The following is an 18,804-nucleotide window of genomic DNA, read 5'->3' as shown; positions in this document are numbered from 1 at the left end:
AGCTGACATGTTGAAGTGGGTGTTTTTGTGAATGTGCGTGGTGGTTGACTTGGCCTGTTCAGTATTAGTTCTTGCTTTGTACTTAGCATTTCTAGGATAGACACCAGGAAGAAGTGATGTCTGAAAATGAATGAATAAATTAGCACTATTTGATTTGATCCTTCCAGAGCCTAATAAATGTAAAAGAAAAGCAAACTCATGGATCAGGACAAGACCAATTATTTGTAAAAAAAAAACAAATAAAGAATGCATGGTTTGTATGTTTCTTTAAATGACATAGTGGTTAATACTGTATCCCTGCAGGTCTAGAAACCTAGGTTCAGTTCCTAGCCCCATCACGTCCTGGATGGAACTTGCATGTTCTCCTATGTTTAAGTGTTACACTCTCCAAATACTCAATGTATGCTAGATTAATTAGATTAGTCAAATTTAGCCCCTTCTGACTGAATGCGACCTGCATTAGGGCTGGGTCACACCTTCTTGATTCTGTCTTTCCACTACAAAGTGATGAAAAAAATGCAGGTTCAGAAAATGGACAGGTAATGTTTTTCCTGATTTATTTATAATTAAAGGAATGGTATATACTTACAGAAAAAACATCTATCTTCTACTTTTAAGACTTGCTGAGTCCAGATGTTTTATTTAATATTGCCATACTGTAAACTCACCCGTAATCGTGGGAATCTTCAAACTGATTATTCATTTTTAATTTGTAAAACATTTATAATATAGCAAACCTTTTTCTATATAAATATATTTTATATTTAATATATCATAGATTGTAGTTAAAAGAGAAATTGTATTTGTTTGAGATTTTTTTCTTTAAAATATTTAGTATTATTCCAGAGAGGTTTAATTAACAGTACACTTTCCATGGTAATTTTTAATATGCCATTATATATACAGGGCAGGCAAAAGTAGGTTTACAGTTGTTTGTCTATGGAAAAAGTCATGCCGGTTATAATTATTACAATATCTTTATTAACTCGATAGCTTTATTAACTTTATTAACTCAAAAGCATGTTACAATGGATCAGTGCACTTAGGTAGAATTTCGTAACTGCTAAAATTGTCGGCCTTCATTATTTACACATCCTTGTAGTGTACTTGCTAATAACAATAATAATAATAAGAAGAAGATAAATAATACACATACATAATACAATAATTAATTAATAGGTAATAATACAAGAATAAACTCTGTGTTTTATGTACTCATAACTGTAAACCTACTTTTGGCCACCCATGTATATATAATATATACTAGCCATCCCCCACAGCTTTCCCCGCGTATTAGTGAAACAGGACAGTGAGGAGGGCCCCTCCCAGCTTTCTACTCCTGATGTCACTCTTCCCCCTCCCCTTGGCCTGCAGCCTCTGTTTCGGATTAGTGTGAATATATCGCTCCTACAAGCGAACTATGATTCTTAGTGCAAAGAGAGAAGTCACAAAATCATCCAGAATGTTCAAGCAAATTCTAGAAAAAAAATAAATCCGTTAAGTTGTTCTCTCGTTCGAGGCAGACTCGTGAGTGAGTAAGGCCCCGCCCTCCTCCCCACATCCCGATGAGTCTCTCTCAGATTCACGCTAATAAATCGGTACCGTAAGCAAACAATGATGCTTAGCGCGATGAGAAAGTCACAAAATCAACGGAATGTTCAAGCTGATTATAGAAAAAAAAACGATCTAAATCCGTTGAGTAGTTCTCTCGTGAAAAGTGGACAGACACACAAACGGGTCTAAAAACTATAAGAAATTACGCTCTAGGAAGACAAAATATTTACCGCTTCTTAGCGATCACCTATGGGCCAAGGGTAACCCACATTCCAAATTTCAAGTCTCAAGTCCTCATGGTTTGGCAGATTTCGTGATGAGTGAGTCAGTGGTATTTGATTTTTATATATATAGATATATCTTCTTATATAATACGCTACCATGGCTGTTCGTTTGTCTGTCCAGGATTATAACTCACCTGTACCTCGCAAACCGTAAAGCAATATACATAAGTACTGCATTTTACTTCTTATTTCTGAGTTGCTTGAAATTTTCTTGTGTGCATCTGAAACTTATCTTGTGTTAATGAGAAAGCTTTGCATGTGCACAAGAAATGAGAAAATGTGATCATATGAAAGTTTCCCATGCACACACAAAATTCTCATTTGAGCCTGTGAAACTTTTTTTGTATTTCCTTTCAGCCGCCATTCTGATCTTTCACAACTCTTTGTATACACTGCCTACTCATTCACTTGGAGTCAGAAGTAACACCAGCTGCACTTACTTTCCCCAATATCTTTATATATAATACAGTACCGTGGCCGTTTGTTTGTCCAGGAATTTAAATCACCTGTAGCTCGCAAACCGTTTGACATATTGACCTGAAATTTGGTACACTTATACTACGTGACATCTGCCATCTGCTTTTGGGATGATGATTAACCTCCAGGGTTATTGCTCTTTTTATTTTTATTTTATTGTAGAATCAACTTTCAGCAGCGGCCAGCAGGGTGGCTGTGCGGCACATGCATCGTTCTCATCCCTTCGCTGCCACTTCCCCAACTCTTTATATCTTAAATCATTCTTGAGGCAGATTGAAGACTTAAGTGCCAGCTTATGTGAAAAATTAAGAAAAACATACTAAGTAATTACAACACAAACACTGACTTAATCAGTTTTAACATGAAAAGATTCTGACGAAAGAAGAGAAGAAGTGGGCTGATAGGGTAGAGAAAAGAAGAGCTGCTCAGGAAGCAGCAAACGCATCAACCTCTGAGCAAGTGAATGAAAACTATAAATTCACAAGTCAAGTGTTTTCACTGCACGATATCGAGCAATGCAGTGTTACTGGTGTATATATATATATATATATATATATATATATATATATATATATATATATATATATATATATATATATATATATATATGTAACAAAGGCGCTATATTGCGCCCGATCCGACAAGGACATGGAGGCACATGTAAAATAAACAAACTTATATTTTCTTCAGCTGGAGGGGAAGTCTTCCCCATGTCCCCCAGCCACAACACAGTCCCAAAGCACAAAGTACCACACCAAAACACTCCTCTTTCTTTCTCTTCCACCACCACTCCTCCACAAGCTTTGTCCTCCTCCTCCCGACTGGGATCTGAGTGGTGGTTGCTGGCTCCTTTTATGGCCCACCCGGAAGTGTTCTAAGTGCTTGATCACCTGTTTCCAGTTGTACCCCGGGTGGGCAGAAGAGTCGTCCAGCTGGGCTCAGGGACCCATGCCGCCCCAGATCCCAATAGGGTTGTGGAGAACTCCATCTCCGATGAAGCTCTGCGAGAGACTGAGGCATCATTCTAACCCAGGGGGGCAGCCATCCAGTGTCCAGGGGGAGGTACTGCACCGTCCAGGGTTGCATCCCCTGAATACACATCAGAGGGGCATCCCAGCCAGGCATGGGACCCGGCCGTTCGCCACATTGCCCCTCTCTCAGCTAAGCCCCATGGGGTTCATCTGCATGACCCGCGAGGGCTGGTCTTCTCCAGGATGGGGAGTCTGCGTCTTCACTCCTACGGCTCCACCCTGTGGAGAAACAAGCAAAATGTTTGTGGGTGCTGCCCCGACGTCCCTGCCAATCGGATGTCCACTCTGGACAACACCGCCAGACGTGACCACAGCGGCCGCAGTTATACAGTGGTATGAAAAACTATTTGCCCCCTTCCTGATTTCTTATTCTTTTGCATGTTTGTCACACAAAATGTTTCTGATCATCAAACACATTTAACCATTAGTCAAATATAACACAAGTAAACACAAAATGCAGTTTTTAAATGATGGTTTTTATTATTTAGGGAGAAAAAATCCAAACCTACATGGCCCTATGTGAAAAAGTAATTGCCCCTTGTTAAAAATAACCTAACTGTGGTGTATCACACCTGAGTTCAATTTCCGTAGCCACCCCCAGGCCTGATTACTGCCACACCTGTTTCAATCAAGAAATCACTTAATTAGGAGCTGCCTGACACAGAGAAGTAGACCAAAAGCACCTCAAAAGCTAGACATCATGCCAAGATCCAAAGAAATTCAGGAACAAATGAGAACAGAAGTAATTGAGATCTATCAGTCTGGTAAAGGTTATAAAGCCATTTCTAAAGCTTTGGGACTCCAGCGAACCACAGTGAGAGCCATTATCCACAAATGGCAAAAACATGGAACAGTGGTGAACCTTCCCAGGAGTGGCCGGCCGACCAAAATTACCCCAAGAGCGCAGAGACGACTCATCTGAGAGGTCACAAAAGACCCCAGGACAACGTCTAAAGAACTGCAGGCCTCACTTGCCTCAATTAAGGTCAGTGTTCACGACTCCACCATAAGGAAGAGACTGGGCAAAAAGACGCAAACCACTGTTAAGCAAAAAGAACATTAGGGCTCGTCTCAATTTTGCTAAGAAACATCTCAATGATTGCCAAGACTTTTGGGAAAATACCTTGTGGACTGATGAGACAAAAGTTGAACTTTTTTAAAGGCAAATGTCCCGTTACATCTGGCGTAAAAGGAACACAACATTTCAGAAAAAGAACATCATACCAACAGTAAAATATGGTGGTGGTAGTGTGATGGTCTGGGGTTGTTTTGCTGCTTCAGGACCTGGAAGGCTTGCTGTGATAGATGGAACCATGAATTCTACTGTCTACCAAAAAATCCTGAAGGAGAATGTCTGGCCATCTGTTCGTCAACTCAAGCTGAAGCGATCTTGGGTGCTGCAACAGGACAATGACCCAAAACACACCAGCAAATCCACCTCTGAATGGCTGAAGAAAAACAAAATGAAGACTTTGGAGTGGCCTAGTCAAAGTCCTGACCTGAATCCAATTGAGATGCTATGGCATGAACTTAAAAAGGCGATTCATGCTAGAAAACCCTCAAATAAAGCTGAATTACAATAATTCTGCAAAGATGAGTGGGCCAGAATTCCTCCAGAGCGCTGTAAAAGACTCATTGCAAGTTATCACAAACGCTTGATTGCAGTTATTGCTGCTAAGGGTGGCCCAACCAGTTATTAGGTTCAGGGGGCAATTACTTTTTCACAATTTTTTTTCTCCCTAAATAATAAAAACCATCATTTAAAAACTGCATTTTGTGTTTACTTGTGTTACTAATGGTTAAATGTGACTAATGGTTAAATGTGTTTGATGATCAGAAACATTTTGTGTGACAAACATGCAAAAGAATAAGAAATCAGGAAGTGGGCAAATAGTTTTTCACAACACTGTAGCACGGCCGACCTCCTCCAGTTTGACCCCTGCTGGACCGGAAGCAGGAAGGAAACCCCTGTCCCTTTATCCGCACCTCTGAGGGCTTGTGGCATCTCCGCCCCTCTGCAACGCAGCCCTCCAGTGCCCTAAAGCAGACGGGCTTCCGCTGCGCTGTGTCAGGATTCCCCGTCTACTTACCCCGGGTCCTCCTCCTGCTCTGGGGTGCACTGACCGTCTGGGTCCTCTTATGGGAAGAAGAGAGACCCCTTACCATCTGCACCTCTTTAGACGCCTGCAAGACTGATGCAGGCAGAGACTGAGGTATCACTTCAACCCAGAGGGGTGGCCATCCAGCATCCAGGGGCAGGTACTGCACTGTCCAGGGCTGCTCCGCCTGAATACACATCAAAGGGGCGTCCCAGCCTTCCGCCACTATATATATGTATATATACAGTATATATATATATATATATATACAGTATATATATATATATATATATATATATATATATATATATATATATATATATCCATCCATCCATTTTCCAACCCGCTGAATCCAAACACAGGGTCACGGGGGTCTGCTGGAGCCAATCTCAGCCAACACAGGGCGCAAGGCAGGAAAGAAACCACAGGCAGTGAGCCAGCCCACCGCAGTATATCAAAAGAATTAAAGGAACACTTTTTAATCAGAGTATAGCATAAAGTCAATGAAACTTATGGGATATTAATCTGGTCAGTTAAGTAGCAGAGGGGGTTGTTAATCAGTTTCAGCTGCTTTGGTGTTAATGAAATTAACAACAGGTGCAGTAGAGGGGCAACAATGAGATGGACCCCCAAAACAGGAATAGTTTAACAGGTGGAGGCCACTGACATTTTTCCCCCCTCATCTTTTCTGACTGTTTGTTCACTAGTTTCACATTTGGCTACAGTCATTGTCACTACTGGTACCATGAGGTGATACCTGGACCCTACAGAAGTTGCACAGGTAGTCCAACTTCTCCAGAATGGCACATCAATACGTGTCATTGCCAGAAGGTTTGCTGTGTCTTCTAGGACAGTCTCAAGGGCATGGAGGAGATTCCAGGAGACAAGCAGTTACTGTAGAAGAGCTAGACAGGGCCATAGAAGGTTCTTAACCCATTAGCAGGACCGGTATCTGCTCCTTTGGGAAAAGCAGAACAGGATGAGCACTGTCAGAGCCCTACAAAATGACCTCCAACAGGCCACTGGTGTGAATGTCTCTGACCAAACAACCAGAAAGACTTCATGAGGGTGACCCAAGGGCCCCATGTCCTCTAATGGGCCCTGAGCTCACTGCCCAGCAGCATGCAGCTCGATTGGCATTCGCCATAGAATATCAGAATTGGCAGATGCATCACTGGTGCCCTGTGCTTTTCACAGATGAGAGAAGGTTCACCCTGAGCATGTGACAGAAGTGAAAGGGTCTGGAGAAGCCATGGAGAACATTATGCTGCCTGTAACATCATTCAGCATGAGCACTTTGGTGGTGGGTTAATGATTGTCTGGGGAGGCATATCCATGGAGGGTCACACAGACCGCTACAGGCTTGACAAAGGCACCTTGGCTGCCATTAGGTATCAGGATGAAATCCTTGGACCCATTGTCAGACCCTATGCTGGTGCAGTTGCTCCTGGTGCACAACAATTCCTGGCCTCATGTGGTGAGAGTATGCAGGCAGTTCCTGGAGGATGAAGGAATTGATACCATTGACTGGCCTCCACACTTTCCTGACCTAAATCCAATAGAACACCTTTGGGACATTATGTTTTGGTCCATCCAATGCCACCAGGTTGCACCTCAGACTGTCCAGGAGCTCAGTGATGCCCTGGTCGAGATCTGGGAGGAGATCTCCCACAACACCATCTGTCGTCTCATTAGGAGCATGCACTGATGTTGTCAGGCATGTATACAAGAACACAGGGGCCATACAAAGTGCTGCGTACAATTTTGAGTTACTGCAATTAAATTTTGGCAAAATGGACTAGCCAGCCACATAATTTTTTCACTTTCATTTTTGGGGCGTCTTTGAATTCAGGGCTCTGTAGGTTGATCATTTTAATTTCCATCAAACGATGTGGCATCCTTTCGTTCCTAACACATTACCCAGTCTATATCAGTATAGATATCCAGGAGGATTTCTTTTCCCATTGAGATCTGATGTATTTTCAAAGTGTTCCTTTAATTTTTTGAGCAGGTTATATATATATATATATATATATATGTGTATATATATATATATATATATATATATATATATATATATATATATGTGTGTATATTTATATGTATATATTATTATATTAAAAATATGTTCTGGCTAGTTTTGGCCAAAAAGTAAAATTCTCTGGGTATTTTTTGCTCTTCAGAATTCAGCTCCTTGAAAAACTGTTTAAGTTGGTCTCTTTTTAACTACAATACAATTAAGTTCAACAATGTACATGTCACTTAAAATAATAAATCCTTCATATGTTAAAGTATTCATGTATCTTCAAACTTCATGAGCCCAACTAAAAGTTGATTTTAACTTTCTAGTTTCCATTTTCTGTTACAAATTATAGTAAACTATATATTTTGTTATTTTTTATTGACTATATGAAGAGTGTATAGTTCACTGATGAGATTGTGTGAATTTGAATTGAAATGTTTAACACCTTAACTATGGCTGGGCAGCTTCTTGGCATACTGCTTTAGGGGTACGCGTGGGTGTGCAAATGAGTGTGCCCCTGTTAGACCAATGCCTTATCCAGCGTTGGCTGCCTCTTGTTGCTGCTTCAGCAGTGCGCAGCTTTTAGTGGCCATGTATTAGAACATTTGCATTTTCAAAATAAATACTAATGAATTTTCACTTGTGTCATTCATGTCCGATACTGTCATTTTTAAGGCAATGGCCATTTTGCGATAATGCTTCATTAATGGTACACTATTGTTTTCTCTCCTGCAGCATAATCCATAGGGTTTCTAGTGTCCGGGTGAGCCGCAGCACTCAGAGCTGTGCAGTTTGGCAGGTGTCCGAATCCAGTCAGCCAGTTCCACCAACCGATGTGACCAAAAACGACAGCTACAGCAGATCTAACTGGTTACAGGTCCACATTGGAAAAAGGTAATTGTAGTGTTAAACTTGCATTTATGTATCTCAATGAGAGTTTTATGTGAAATAACTTACACATTTTTCATTTTATTTTTATAATTTATGTAAATACTTTAATCACACACTGTAAATTACATTTAATTTTTGTTGCTTGACTAAGACACCTACACAGATCCACTAATGCTTTTTCCTATTCTTTTCTTTTTTCTTTTCCTGGAAATATTATTAAATAAATAGAATATAGTAGAATAGAACAGAAGAGAATAGAATAGTTCAGTGATGATTTGCAGCTCCAGGAACATCCTGGGTTAGTTTACAGCTGGTCAATGCTTGGAGTATGTACATTGTCCAAGGTTCTTCATGGCTTTTCTCCAGCTGCTCTGATTTCCATCTTATGATTAAAATATTTACATATTAAGTTATTTGTCAGCTCACCGTTGGCCTGATTTGTGTAAGTGTACAGCCTTTGCACCTGTTGTTGCTGGACAAGGCTCCAGCTTCCCAAGAGTCTCCTTTAACAGAAAAAGAAAATAAAAAATCAAACATATTAATAGACTTTGTATGGATTCCTTTTAGTGTTATAATTCTATCAAGATGCAAATCAAAAGGCAAACATACTTACAAATTTCTGTAATTTGGGAAATGGAACAGTAGAGAGATAACATTTTTATAGTCATATGATGAGGATTAATCTTTATTAGTGTCATTGCTCTTTCCCAGTTAGGCTGGGCTGTTATGGCTACAGTATGAATTATTTTAAACAGAAGGTGTCACTGACAACAAAAACCAAAGGACACAACAGAACCTCCCTTACAAATGCAAGCTTCGTTTTTCTCTACATGAATGTAGAGTCAATCATAATAAATGTATAAGGATCCCTGGGTCTATAGTATCTCAGATGTCCTAAGCTCCAATAATGAAACTAGTGTGCCTATTAAGAAGAGAAAATGACATACTTGAAAAACAGGAAGAAGATTAATTTCAAAATAATGAGGGAGCGTACCAAGTCACAGTAGGTCAGTTAGATGCTTGAAGAAGTTACTGCCCAATCAGCCCAAGCACTGCACAATGCATTAGGTACTTATTTATATTTTGACTACATAAGGTGCCTATTTTCACAGTAAAATGTTAAAACTTGATTGTCCTTTTGCTATGTCATCAGTAACTCATCCATTTGTCTACCACAGAAAACACCAAATAACATTCCTACTCTTAGCCTTTCTTCACAGTACCTCTTTTCTTTTAAGTTTAGTCTTTGCTCCAATTCACTTCTTAACTCGGGACTTAATTAGGAAGTGGAAGATGATGGACATTTATACCCCACCAAGGAATAACATGTAGAACTAGGGAATCCTCATGCCAGTATATCATACCACTCTTTAATTGCCTTCTAATCTTTTATTTAAAATAATAGTACCTACTATTTTTTACAGCATCCTTCATTTATGACCCAATCGATCAAATACAGGGATGCATTATTTTTTTCAGAACAGTGGCAGCTTTTATAGCAGTAGCTCATGGCATTCCTTCATTGTTGACACATCTTTAGAGATGCATTGTCTCATGTACTTGATGTATAGGATAATCAACAATGCAATTGCCAGTTATGACAGGTTTTGCCCCTGTTTCCCCTAAGGAGACCTGAAGTAAATTAAAGTCAACTGGTTGAATAATTTCCCTGACCTAAACCAGCCTTAACACATGTAAAGTCAACACACTTTGGCTGTTATTTTAAGAGTTAATTTGTAAAAATAACAGGTTGTAGAGGCACATATTCTTACATGGGATTCAAAGAGATTGCATTAATAACTGCTTAGTAATATTGCTGCTAAAGTGGTGTATCAGTTATTGACAAGGATTTTCTTTTTTTCTACATGGAGCATTATCTTCTTCAGTAAAGTTAGTTTTGTCTTTGTCTACATATGGGGATTTCATATTAATAATTTGATTACAATAATTTAAAAAACTGCACAGATGCAATCACGTTTACATCTTTGCAAATATTTACTTACAGCAAGCATATATAATAAAATATTTCCTTTAAATTTTAATTTGTTTGAGATGAATGGTTTTCTTAATTGCAGAGTCCATGCAATGTGGGTGGAATTTGACAGAAGGCTTGTCTCTATTTATAAAAAACGCACTGTGAGTTCATTGCTTCCTCATCTTTAATTAATTAAAATATTTGTTTATAAAAGTTCAGTATAACAAATGAAAGTTAATATTAATTTTTTATTATCTAAATCAAGTATTTGCTGATTTTTTAATTTTTTTGGTTTTGTAGGACAAGTTTTCAGAAATTGTCTTTCCTGCATCCAGCATTAACCATGTTGCTCCATCTAACATCACAAAGTTTTCAGTTAATATTGGCACAAAATGTTTTGAATTTTCAGCACCTACACGAGGTATAATATTTAAATACAAACCTTAAAGCCATCTATTTAAACACTGTAAATGTATAAAGTTCAAACCTCATATGTAACTATGACTACTAAATTACATATTTTGTACTAATTGTTTTCATTACTATATAACTGGCATTTCTAAATTTCTCCTGTATGAATGCCTATAAGTGTGTGAGTGAAATTGTCCTGCAATAGAGAGATAGTGGCAGTTGGTTTCAATCTTGTCATCAGTGCTGACAGGATAGGTCGTAGCCCCCCTATGTCCTGGGATTGGAGTGGCATGAATATCCTGTACCTTATATTCATAATACTTCCTGTAGTATGTATATACATATAGATTAGTCTTGTTGTCTCACAACTTTACTTAAAACAATCTATAAAATTCAAAGTATGTGAAAAGATGATTTGGCATGTCAAACTCGATCTGCTGTGGTAACGTACTTCTGGTTGTATTTATTTCTGTAATGCCTCTAGAACACTGCAGGAATCAACCACAGATGTGGTGCTGGTCAATCTAAAGGTTCCTATTGAGATGGTTTTCTCTAAATCTTTTCTGAAACATGAAAATGTTGGATTATTAAAGAAAGTTTCTGAAGCTGATTTCTGCAGATTTATTTTGTCCAAATACTTGGATTCAATGAATCCCCAGAATATGTAACTATTAAAAATGTGTTTTTTAATTGCCTGCAGCAATCTGTGATGGGTGGGTAACCTCGTTAAGTAATCCTCTTCCAGAGGAGCCTTCAGATCCAGCTGTATTAGAAGGAATTCTTGTTCTAAAGGAGCTCCGAAGCAAGTTGTATGTAGCATTGAAAAGAGACAAATTGTGGCTTTACCAGGACAGAGAGGTAAGAAAGCAAAAATTTGACAAAATAAAGACAGAAGACTTCAGCCGGAGATTAGAAACTGTCATTTTGGCTTCTTTTTGGTGACAAATAATTCAAGAACAAATTAATCCTTATTATTTGTGTCACTAGTGAACCCATTTTGTAATGTTACATTTTTTGTATTTTATAATAGTAATGCTTTTCTTTTAGTTTTAAATTATGCTCATCATTATTTTGGAGAAAATTTAATTTCTTAGGTAAAATGTCTTTAACTAATCCAGCTCCTCTTGTATTATGTACTGTATATTATCATGCTTTTGGCTGTCCACCTTTTCATCAGACAGATCTCCTTCTGCTTGTGAATGGCATACATGGACAACTTGCCTGAATCTCATCTTTTGTCAAAGTGAACATTTTAAAGGTCACCTTGGCTATCACTTCTCTTTAGACCAGTGGTTCCCAAACTCGGTCCTGGAGACCCACTGTGGCTGCAGGTTTTTGTTCCAACCAACTTCTGTTTTTTATTGGTCTCTTAGCCTAATTAAGTGAGTCATTATTTCCCAGTTTCTGTGTTTTGGAGTCAATGTAGAAATTACAAACTAAGTTTGGTAGATTTTTATTAAAATGTAATAAGCAGTTATATGGGGAATATGTATTTTTTTTAAGTTGTTAACCATATTTTCAACCTAATTTTCATTCTGTTTTTCCACATATTCTGGTTATTTAATTGCTTATTTACTAATTAGCAGGTCTGACACTGAAGTCGTTGCTGCTTTCATCATCTCGGGTGTCTGCTGCGCTGGTTGTTAATTGTCACTATTAGTGTTAAATGAAGAGAGCAAACTATACAGGACAAGTGGAAAATAATAGGAAAACAACAAAAGAGAGTTAAGCATTTACAGTTTTAGAAAAAAATAAAAATATTTCTAAATGTCTTATAAATTTAAAACCCATACTGTTGTGTTTTTCTGAATGCAGAATAAGATACGAGTAAAAAAGACCAGTTAATTAAATGAGATCAGTTGTTATCGATTAGTATCACTGATTGTGAATCTGGTTGGAACAAAAACTTGCAGCCACAGTGGGTCCTCAGGATTGAGTTTGGGAACCGCTGCTTTAGACTTTCATTGTTTTTTTTGTGTTTGGATCTTTCCAATCTTTCATCTGTCTCTTGCCTCCTCCTCTTACATGTTTTGTTTTCTTCATGTTTTGCTTTGCCTTTTTAATTATATTTTGTTTACCTGGTCTTGGCTTTTTGCTTGTTTTAAAGAAGGGGTGTTCTACTCTGGGCCCAGGTGGCCACAGTCGCTTCAGGTTTTCATTCCAATTCTTTTCCTAATCAGTGACGAGTTTTTACTGCTAATTAACTTTTAGCGTCATTTTAATAGCCCTGTTTTCAAGGATTCAATCCTCTGAATTGATTCTTTTCTTCATTAAATGACAGCCAAAGAGAAATGTGATGTAAAATGAGCCAACAGATGACCAGCTAAATTGGGGCTTGAAACCGCAACCAATTTCACTCCAACCAATCTCTTAATGAGAATCCAATTCATGATGTTAATTAAGCCCATTATTTAATTCCATGGCTTGTTGCTCAGACCTTCACCTTTCTTTGCTTTCAGATACTATGTGATAGACACAGGTGACCTGGTCGTGTGGCGGCTTGTTTTGTGTCTAATTAGTGTTTAGCTAACAACTAAGGGGGCGTGAGTCAATTTAATTAAAACTAAGGCAAAAGAAATTAATTAGCAGCAAAAACTGGTCACTAATGAAGAAGATGGTTGGAATTAAAACCTGCAGTCACTGTGGCCCTACAGGACCGGAGTTCGACACCCCTATTTAAAAGAATGGTTTAGCCTTGTTTATTATTAGCTATTGTGTTTTCTTGTTATTTGAACAATGTCTCCATCTGTGATTGAGTTAATTGCCTGCCAGCTCTGTTTACAATTTAGTTGAAGTAATAGGCAACTGCCCCTGTCCTTAGTGTTTAACTTTAGGTCCAAGAGGCTGTAACCTCAGCTGAAGATAAAATGCAAGTATCATAGTGAATATGGCAATAGGTGACACCAAGATATTTAGCACAATTAGAGTAGTCCTACAGGGTGACTCTTTAAAAAATATATATTATTAAAGACCAGCCCTATTTCTACCCATTTACTATAACACAGAAATGGTATGTGGCTAAGTTTCCCTCAATAGGAGAAATATCGGATTAGGTTTATAGCTAATTTTGCCTCCTCCTACTTTCTCTGCATATACATATACTTTGCCAGATGATTTTTATAAAAGCACTGTTTAAACAGGTTTTTCAAGTATCAGTCAAACAAACCCTGGCATTTTGAGTTTGAAAATAATTCTATACTAGAGACCTGACTTCATACTAATTTGAAGAGAGCAGTGTATTCAACATTATGCAGTCAGACAAATGAGGCCAAGAAAGAACAGGGGGCAGTACAGTTCAGAGGTGGGCTTAGGCAAGCCGGTATTAGTATAGGGACACTGAGAGGGTGTAACAGTTATCTGTTTTTTCGCTGCCCTACCCTCTATTCAATTTGTGTTTTATAATACACATTATCTTTTCTTTTAAGCTGTGATCTAATATTGTTACATAGCTAACTTTAAATAACGCTTATGTTAAAATATGCAGTGCTGTTTATGCTGAGTTGTTTATGTGCCCTGTCCCTAAACTGACATCTGTTTTGTTAGCATTTCAGGGAAGGTATTGGGATTACAGTTATCAACCTTATCGTGGCCCAAGTAAAAAAGACAGGCAAGCATGGATTTGACATCACCACGCCATATAAAACATTCAAGTATGCAAATGATATTGAAATATATTCTGAAAAATGTGACAAAGTTTATTTCATTTGTATTAAAATAAAATTTTACCCCTTGTAATGCAATCTAGCACACAGAAGATATGGACATTAAGTATTCTTGAGGCTGTTTTTAATAGGTCAAGTTCAGCTGTATAAATACTGATGATTTTTTTAACAGTTAATATACTCATTTAACTAAAAATGAAGAAAAATATGTTCAGGAAAGAGTGTCTGTTAGACTAAAACAAAAAATTAAACTAGCTTTAAGCTATTTAATATTTTAATGTTCAGGTGATAGTGATCCTGAGCTCATAGCATGTCATGGTCAAATAAGTCTATGTCATCAACATATTGTCCAACGATTCATTTATCTACTGAATAATTCAATCTAATCTGATCAGTTTAATTTAGGTTTAAGTAGAGTAAGACCCAAGCAGAATCAGTTGTAAGGTTTGAATCAACCCTAAAAGAGCACTAATCCATCGCAGGACATATTCACATGGACATGTTCACAAAGTGCTTTATGGTCAGTAGTCAATTTAACAAGCACAACTTTGTGAATTGGAAGGACCCAGATGAAATACATGCAGGCATGGTGAGAATTTACAACTCCACACAGACAGTGACTGTGCCCGAGAATAAGACTTAAACCAAGCACAATCTGCAAATGCGATGAACTGGCACTCTGTGCAGGGTTTGTTCCTGCCTTGTGCCCTGTGCTAGCTGGGACAGACTAAAGCACCTCCCATAACACTAGTCTGGATTAAGTAGGTTAGAAAATTACATGGCATGATAATCTCTAAATGAAAGATGGCAAATCAAAAATATGAATAAAAAATATGCCTAAATCTCTATTTTACTGGAAAACAACCTACAAACAAACAAAGATTATGTAAACTAAACTAGTGCCCAGACCTGGATACAAACACAGATCATTGGAGTTTTGATGCTTTGAGTCAGCCGTGCTGACTGCTGCCTAACCATGCTGCCCGATAGTGATTCTACTGTACCAACTTTAATAATTCTCTTTTACAAGTGGTGTAGCACTTACTATTTTCAAACAGCACTAAGAATGTGGACTTTGATAACAGATGGGAAAGAAGCTATAATGTGGCTCCTTAAAAGGAAAACTCATGTATGTTTCAAGTACAGCAGAGTACATTGAATGTTATACATGCAGCATATGGAGGAATATTTCGGACAAAATTAAATAAATGCGTAAATAAATAAAAGTACTGTGAAATGTGAGCATAAATAAATAAATGTGTCATGAAATGAGAGCCTAAATAAATAAATATGTCATGAAATGAGAGCATAAATAAATGTGTCACTAAATTTTGAACTGAGTATTTGACCCTTGTTTTACGAGTCAGGTGCATATTCGCAGCTACTTTTTCAAACAACTCTATAGCTCTGATCAGTGGCAAAGTTGTTCAGTTCAAAATATTAGTTGGAGCTGCTTTGGGCATTCCATGTCAAAGTACCTAAACTAATACAGTCGTTGCAGCTTACCGTATATCAAACTGGCTCATTCGCCTTGTGATCGTCTTCTCCGATACACCATATAGATCTGCAATCTGTTGTACTTTTAAACCGCATAACAGAAGGTGTTCTGTTGACTCAGCTGGAATGTCAAAGGATGGACGTCCAGAGCAGGGTACTGCATCACCTGAACTGGAGCGTAGTAGAGTCCGTTCCACCTGTTCTTCGATAATTTAAAAAATAGTTTCATCTATATCTTAGTCTAAAAGGGCCGCCAACATTGTAATTTCTTCCGATAAATCTTCAATTCTCTCTCTGAAATACGTAATATCTTCGGCAGAATCCATTTAATCGGCAGTAGTAAACATTTTTCTAATTAATTCTTGTGCTATCGATTCACCAATCAGTAACTAGAGGGCGTGTTAGAGCCCACCCTCTCAACTTTGACGAGTGAAAGTGACAGTTTTATTTCAAGTCGTATTTCATGACGGTTTGCAGGAATGTTACGGACAAAATGAAATAAATAAATACGCAACGAAAAACATATTTCGTGACACATTTATTTATTTATGATCTCATTTCATGGTACATTTATTTATTAAGGCTTCATTTCACGATACATTTATTTATTTATGCTCACATTTCACAATACGTTTATTTATTTGCGCATTTATTTATTGATTTAATTTTGTCCGTAATAACCATCTTTCCACCTTGACCAGAAACAAATATCCTCTTGACAGTTCTCAAATCACCTTAAGACCAGTCTTTTCTGAAGCTTAGTCACTTCTACTTTTTAAAGTAGTGTTCAGGACTACTGTATTTATAGCAGGTCATATTTTAGAGACAGCACTGTTTTCCGTGGCAGGAATGGGAGACAAATGTAAGTCATGGTATTTCACACTGGTGTTAATCAGTTTATGCAACCATCTTTCACATGTAAGACTAAGCAAAGCTGGTTCAGCAAAATAATTTGGTATCATAATGTCCTGTGTTTTTTCATAATTTAGTTGCATAAATGCAGGTGTACTAATTCACAGTTAGTTATTTTAGCTATAAGTGATGAGGCAGTTCATGTCTTGCTACTGAGATAATTTGCTTAAGCTTAAAAGTGTATTCTTCTAGCTCTTCAGACAAATGGAATAAGAAGACACAGGAACTTCATCACCACAATTGCATTCATCACCACAAATTAATTACATATAAGAAGTACTGCTGTTCCACATTTTGCTTTTGAAATCAGGCCAATTTAGGTAATATTAAAGACATTTTTGGGTGCAATATCTGACAGCCCAGTTATGCAGTTAATAACAATGTACCCCAATTCAACCAGTTTTTACTTTAGATCTGCATAGGAGTTAATCACATCTGCCTGACTTTTGTCTGCACTTCTCAGTTTACTCCCACAATCCAAACTTACACTCAGTGATTGCCTTTCTTGAAGTGGCACTGTATAGGTATGACATCCTCCTGGTTAGCGTATCATCCAAGACTGGTTCACACTACCATCTACTGTATATAAAGCTAAATAAAGCAGGTTCAGAAAATGGATGGTACAATATGGTGGTAACAGATATACATACAAAGTATGAATTTTAATTATCTTAGGTTAGAAACAAAAATATGTTAAGAAATTCTTAACAGACAAGAAAGGTTTGCATATTATGTACTCAAATGCCTTTTCATAGTGAAAACATGGAGACTGCCATGACTCCTTACTACTCTTTGTGCTGCAACAACAACCAACAATGTTTCATATTTTCCTTAAAGTGTAGTTCAAAGTGTTTTACAAAAAAACGCATCTTTTTGTATCCTGTGCTGTCCTACATTAGTTTTTGTTCAAGAAGAATCTAGCGTGTTGATGAAAGCTGCTCGTTAACTAAATATTTGTACTCTGATCACCAGCTTCACGACAAGCTCCATACATGAGTTGTCCACTTGGGTTTCAACACTCTCTCAGGCCATCAAAGATTCAATATCATTTGATGAGGTGGCCAAGCGTATTTGGGAGAACCCGTCTAACAAACTCTGTGCTGACTGCCAGAGTCCAGACCCTGAGTGGGCTTCAGTTAACTTGATTGTCGTCATCTGCAATAAGTGTTCAGGTAAGTAATGGGCTGTACTGTAGCTTTTTTTTTTTTTTTGTTCAATGGAACAGGTGTCATTTCTGAAATATGTGTGTCTTTGCAGGTATACATCGTTCTCTGGGAGTCAGATTATCCAAAGTGCGCAGTATAATGTTTGACAGGAAGGTGTGGACAGAGCCATTGATTATGGTGAGAAAATATTGATTGAGAAATAGTTGTGATGATTACAGGGCAAGATGTGTCAAGTAGCATACAGGAAACACTTTGCTACCTAATATCAAGAAAAAAACTATTATAATAAAATGTTAGGTTATGTCATTTAAAACTGTACAATTTAAGTCAATGGACATTATGCTCAAACTATATACTGTAATGCTCTGGTAAGACCATATCTGGATTATTGTGTGTAGTTCTGGTCATCATGGTGCAAGAAAGACATAGCAACAGTTGAAACTGTGCAGAGGAGAGCAAATAAGTGCATCCCAAGGAATGAGTCTCTGAGAGACTCAGAAAATTAAACGTGTTTAGTCTCAAGGAGAGGAACCTAATCCAGGTATATAAAATCCTCAAAGGCATTGATAAAGTAGATAGAGCAACATTCTTTCAGCTTAAGAGTAAATCATGTACTCGAGGACATCAGTGGAAATTAAGGGGGAGTGACAGGAAGTACTTCTTTAAGCAAAGAGTTGTGGGACTCTGGAGCAAACTACCAAGACATGTAGTTGAAGCAGAAACGTTGACAACCTTTAAGTAAAATCTAGATGAGATATTGGGACATCTTAGCTATTAGCTAAAGAAATAGGCTTAATGGACTGAATGTTCTCCTCTTTGTCA

At 37.8% G+C, this 18,804-nt stretch overlaps 1 protein-coding gene across 8 annotated transcripts in view; it reads left to right on the top strand.

The window, feature by feature from the left end:
• The window catches only part of LOC120537296 (arf-GAP with Rho-GAP domain, ANK repeat and PH domain-containing protein 1), an 81,571-nt gene that overhangs the window by 26,597 nt on the left and 36,170 nt on the right, over nt 1-18,804 (top strand). For all 8 annotated transcript variants that reach the window (XM_039766128.1, XM_039766125.1, XM_039766127.1 and 5 more), the window contains 7 exons: nt 8,204-8,362; nt 10,435-10,495; nt 10,635-10,755; nt 11,446-11,603; nt 14,289-14,395; nt 17,789-17,988; nt 18,074-18,159. In XM_039766128.1, coding sequence (XP_039622062.1) covers nt 8,204-8,362; nt 10,435-10,495; nt 10,635-10,755; nt 11,446-11,603; nt 14,289-14,395; nt 17,789-17,988; nt 18,074-18,159 — 892 coding nt within the window. The remainder of the gene's footprint in view (nt 1-8,203; nt 8,363-10,434; nt 10,496-10,634; nt 10,756-11,445; nt 11,604-14,288; nt 14,396-17,788; nt 17,989-18,073; nt 18,160-18,804) is intronic.

Source organism: Polypterus senegalus, chromosome 10 (genome assembly GCF_016835505.1).
Source record: "Polypterus senegalus isolate Bchr_013 chromosome 10, ASM1683550v1, whole genome shotgun sequence".
Lineage (NCBI taxonomy): Eukaryota > Metazoa > Chordata > Cladistia > Polypteriformes > Polypteridae > Polypterus > Polypterus senegalus.
Note: the sequence above shows the minus strand (reverse complement) of the source record. Positions and strands in the feature narration are given on the sequence as shown.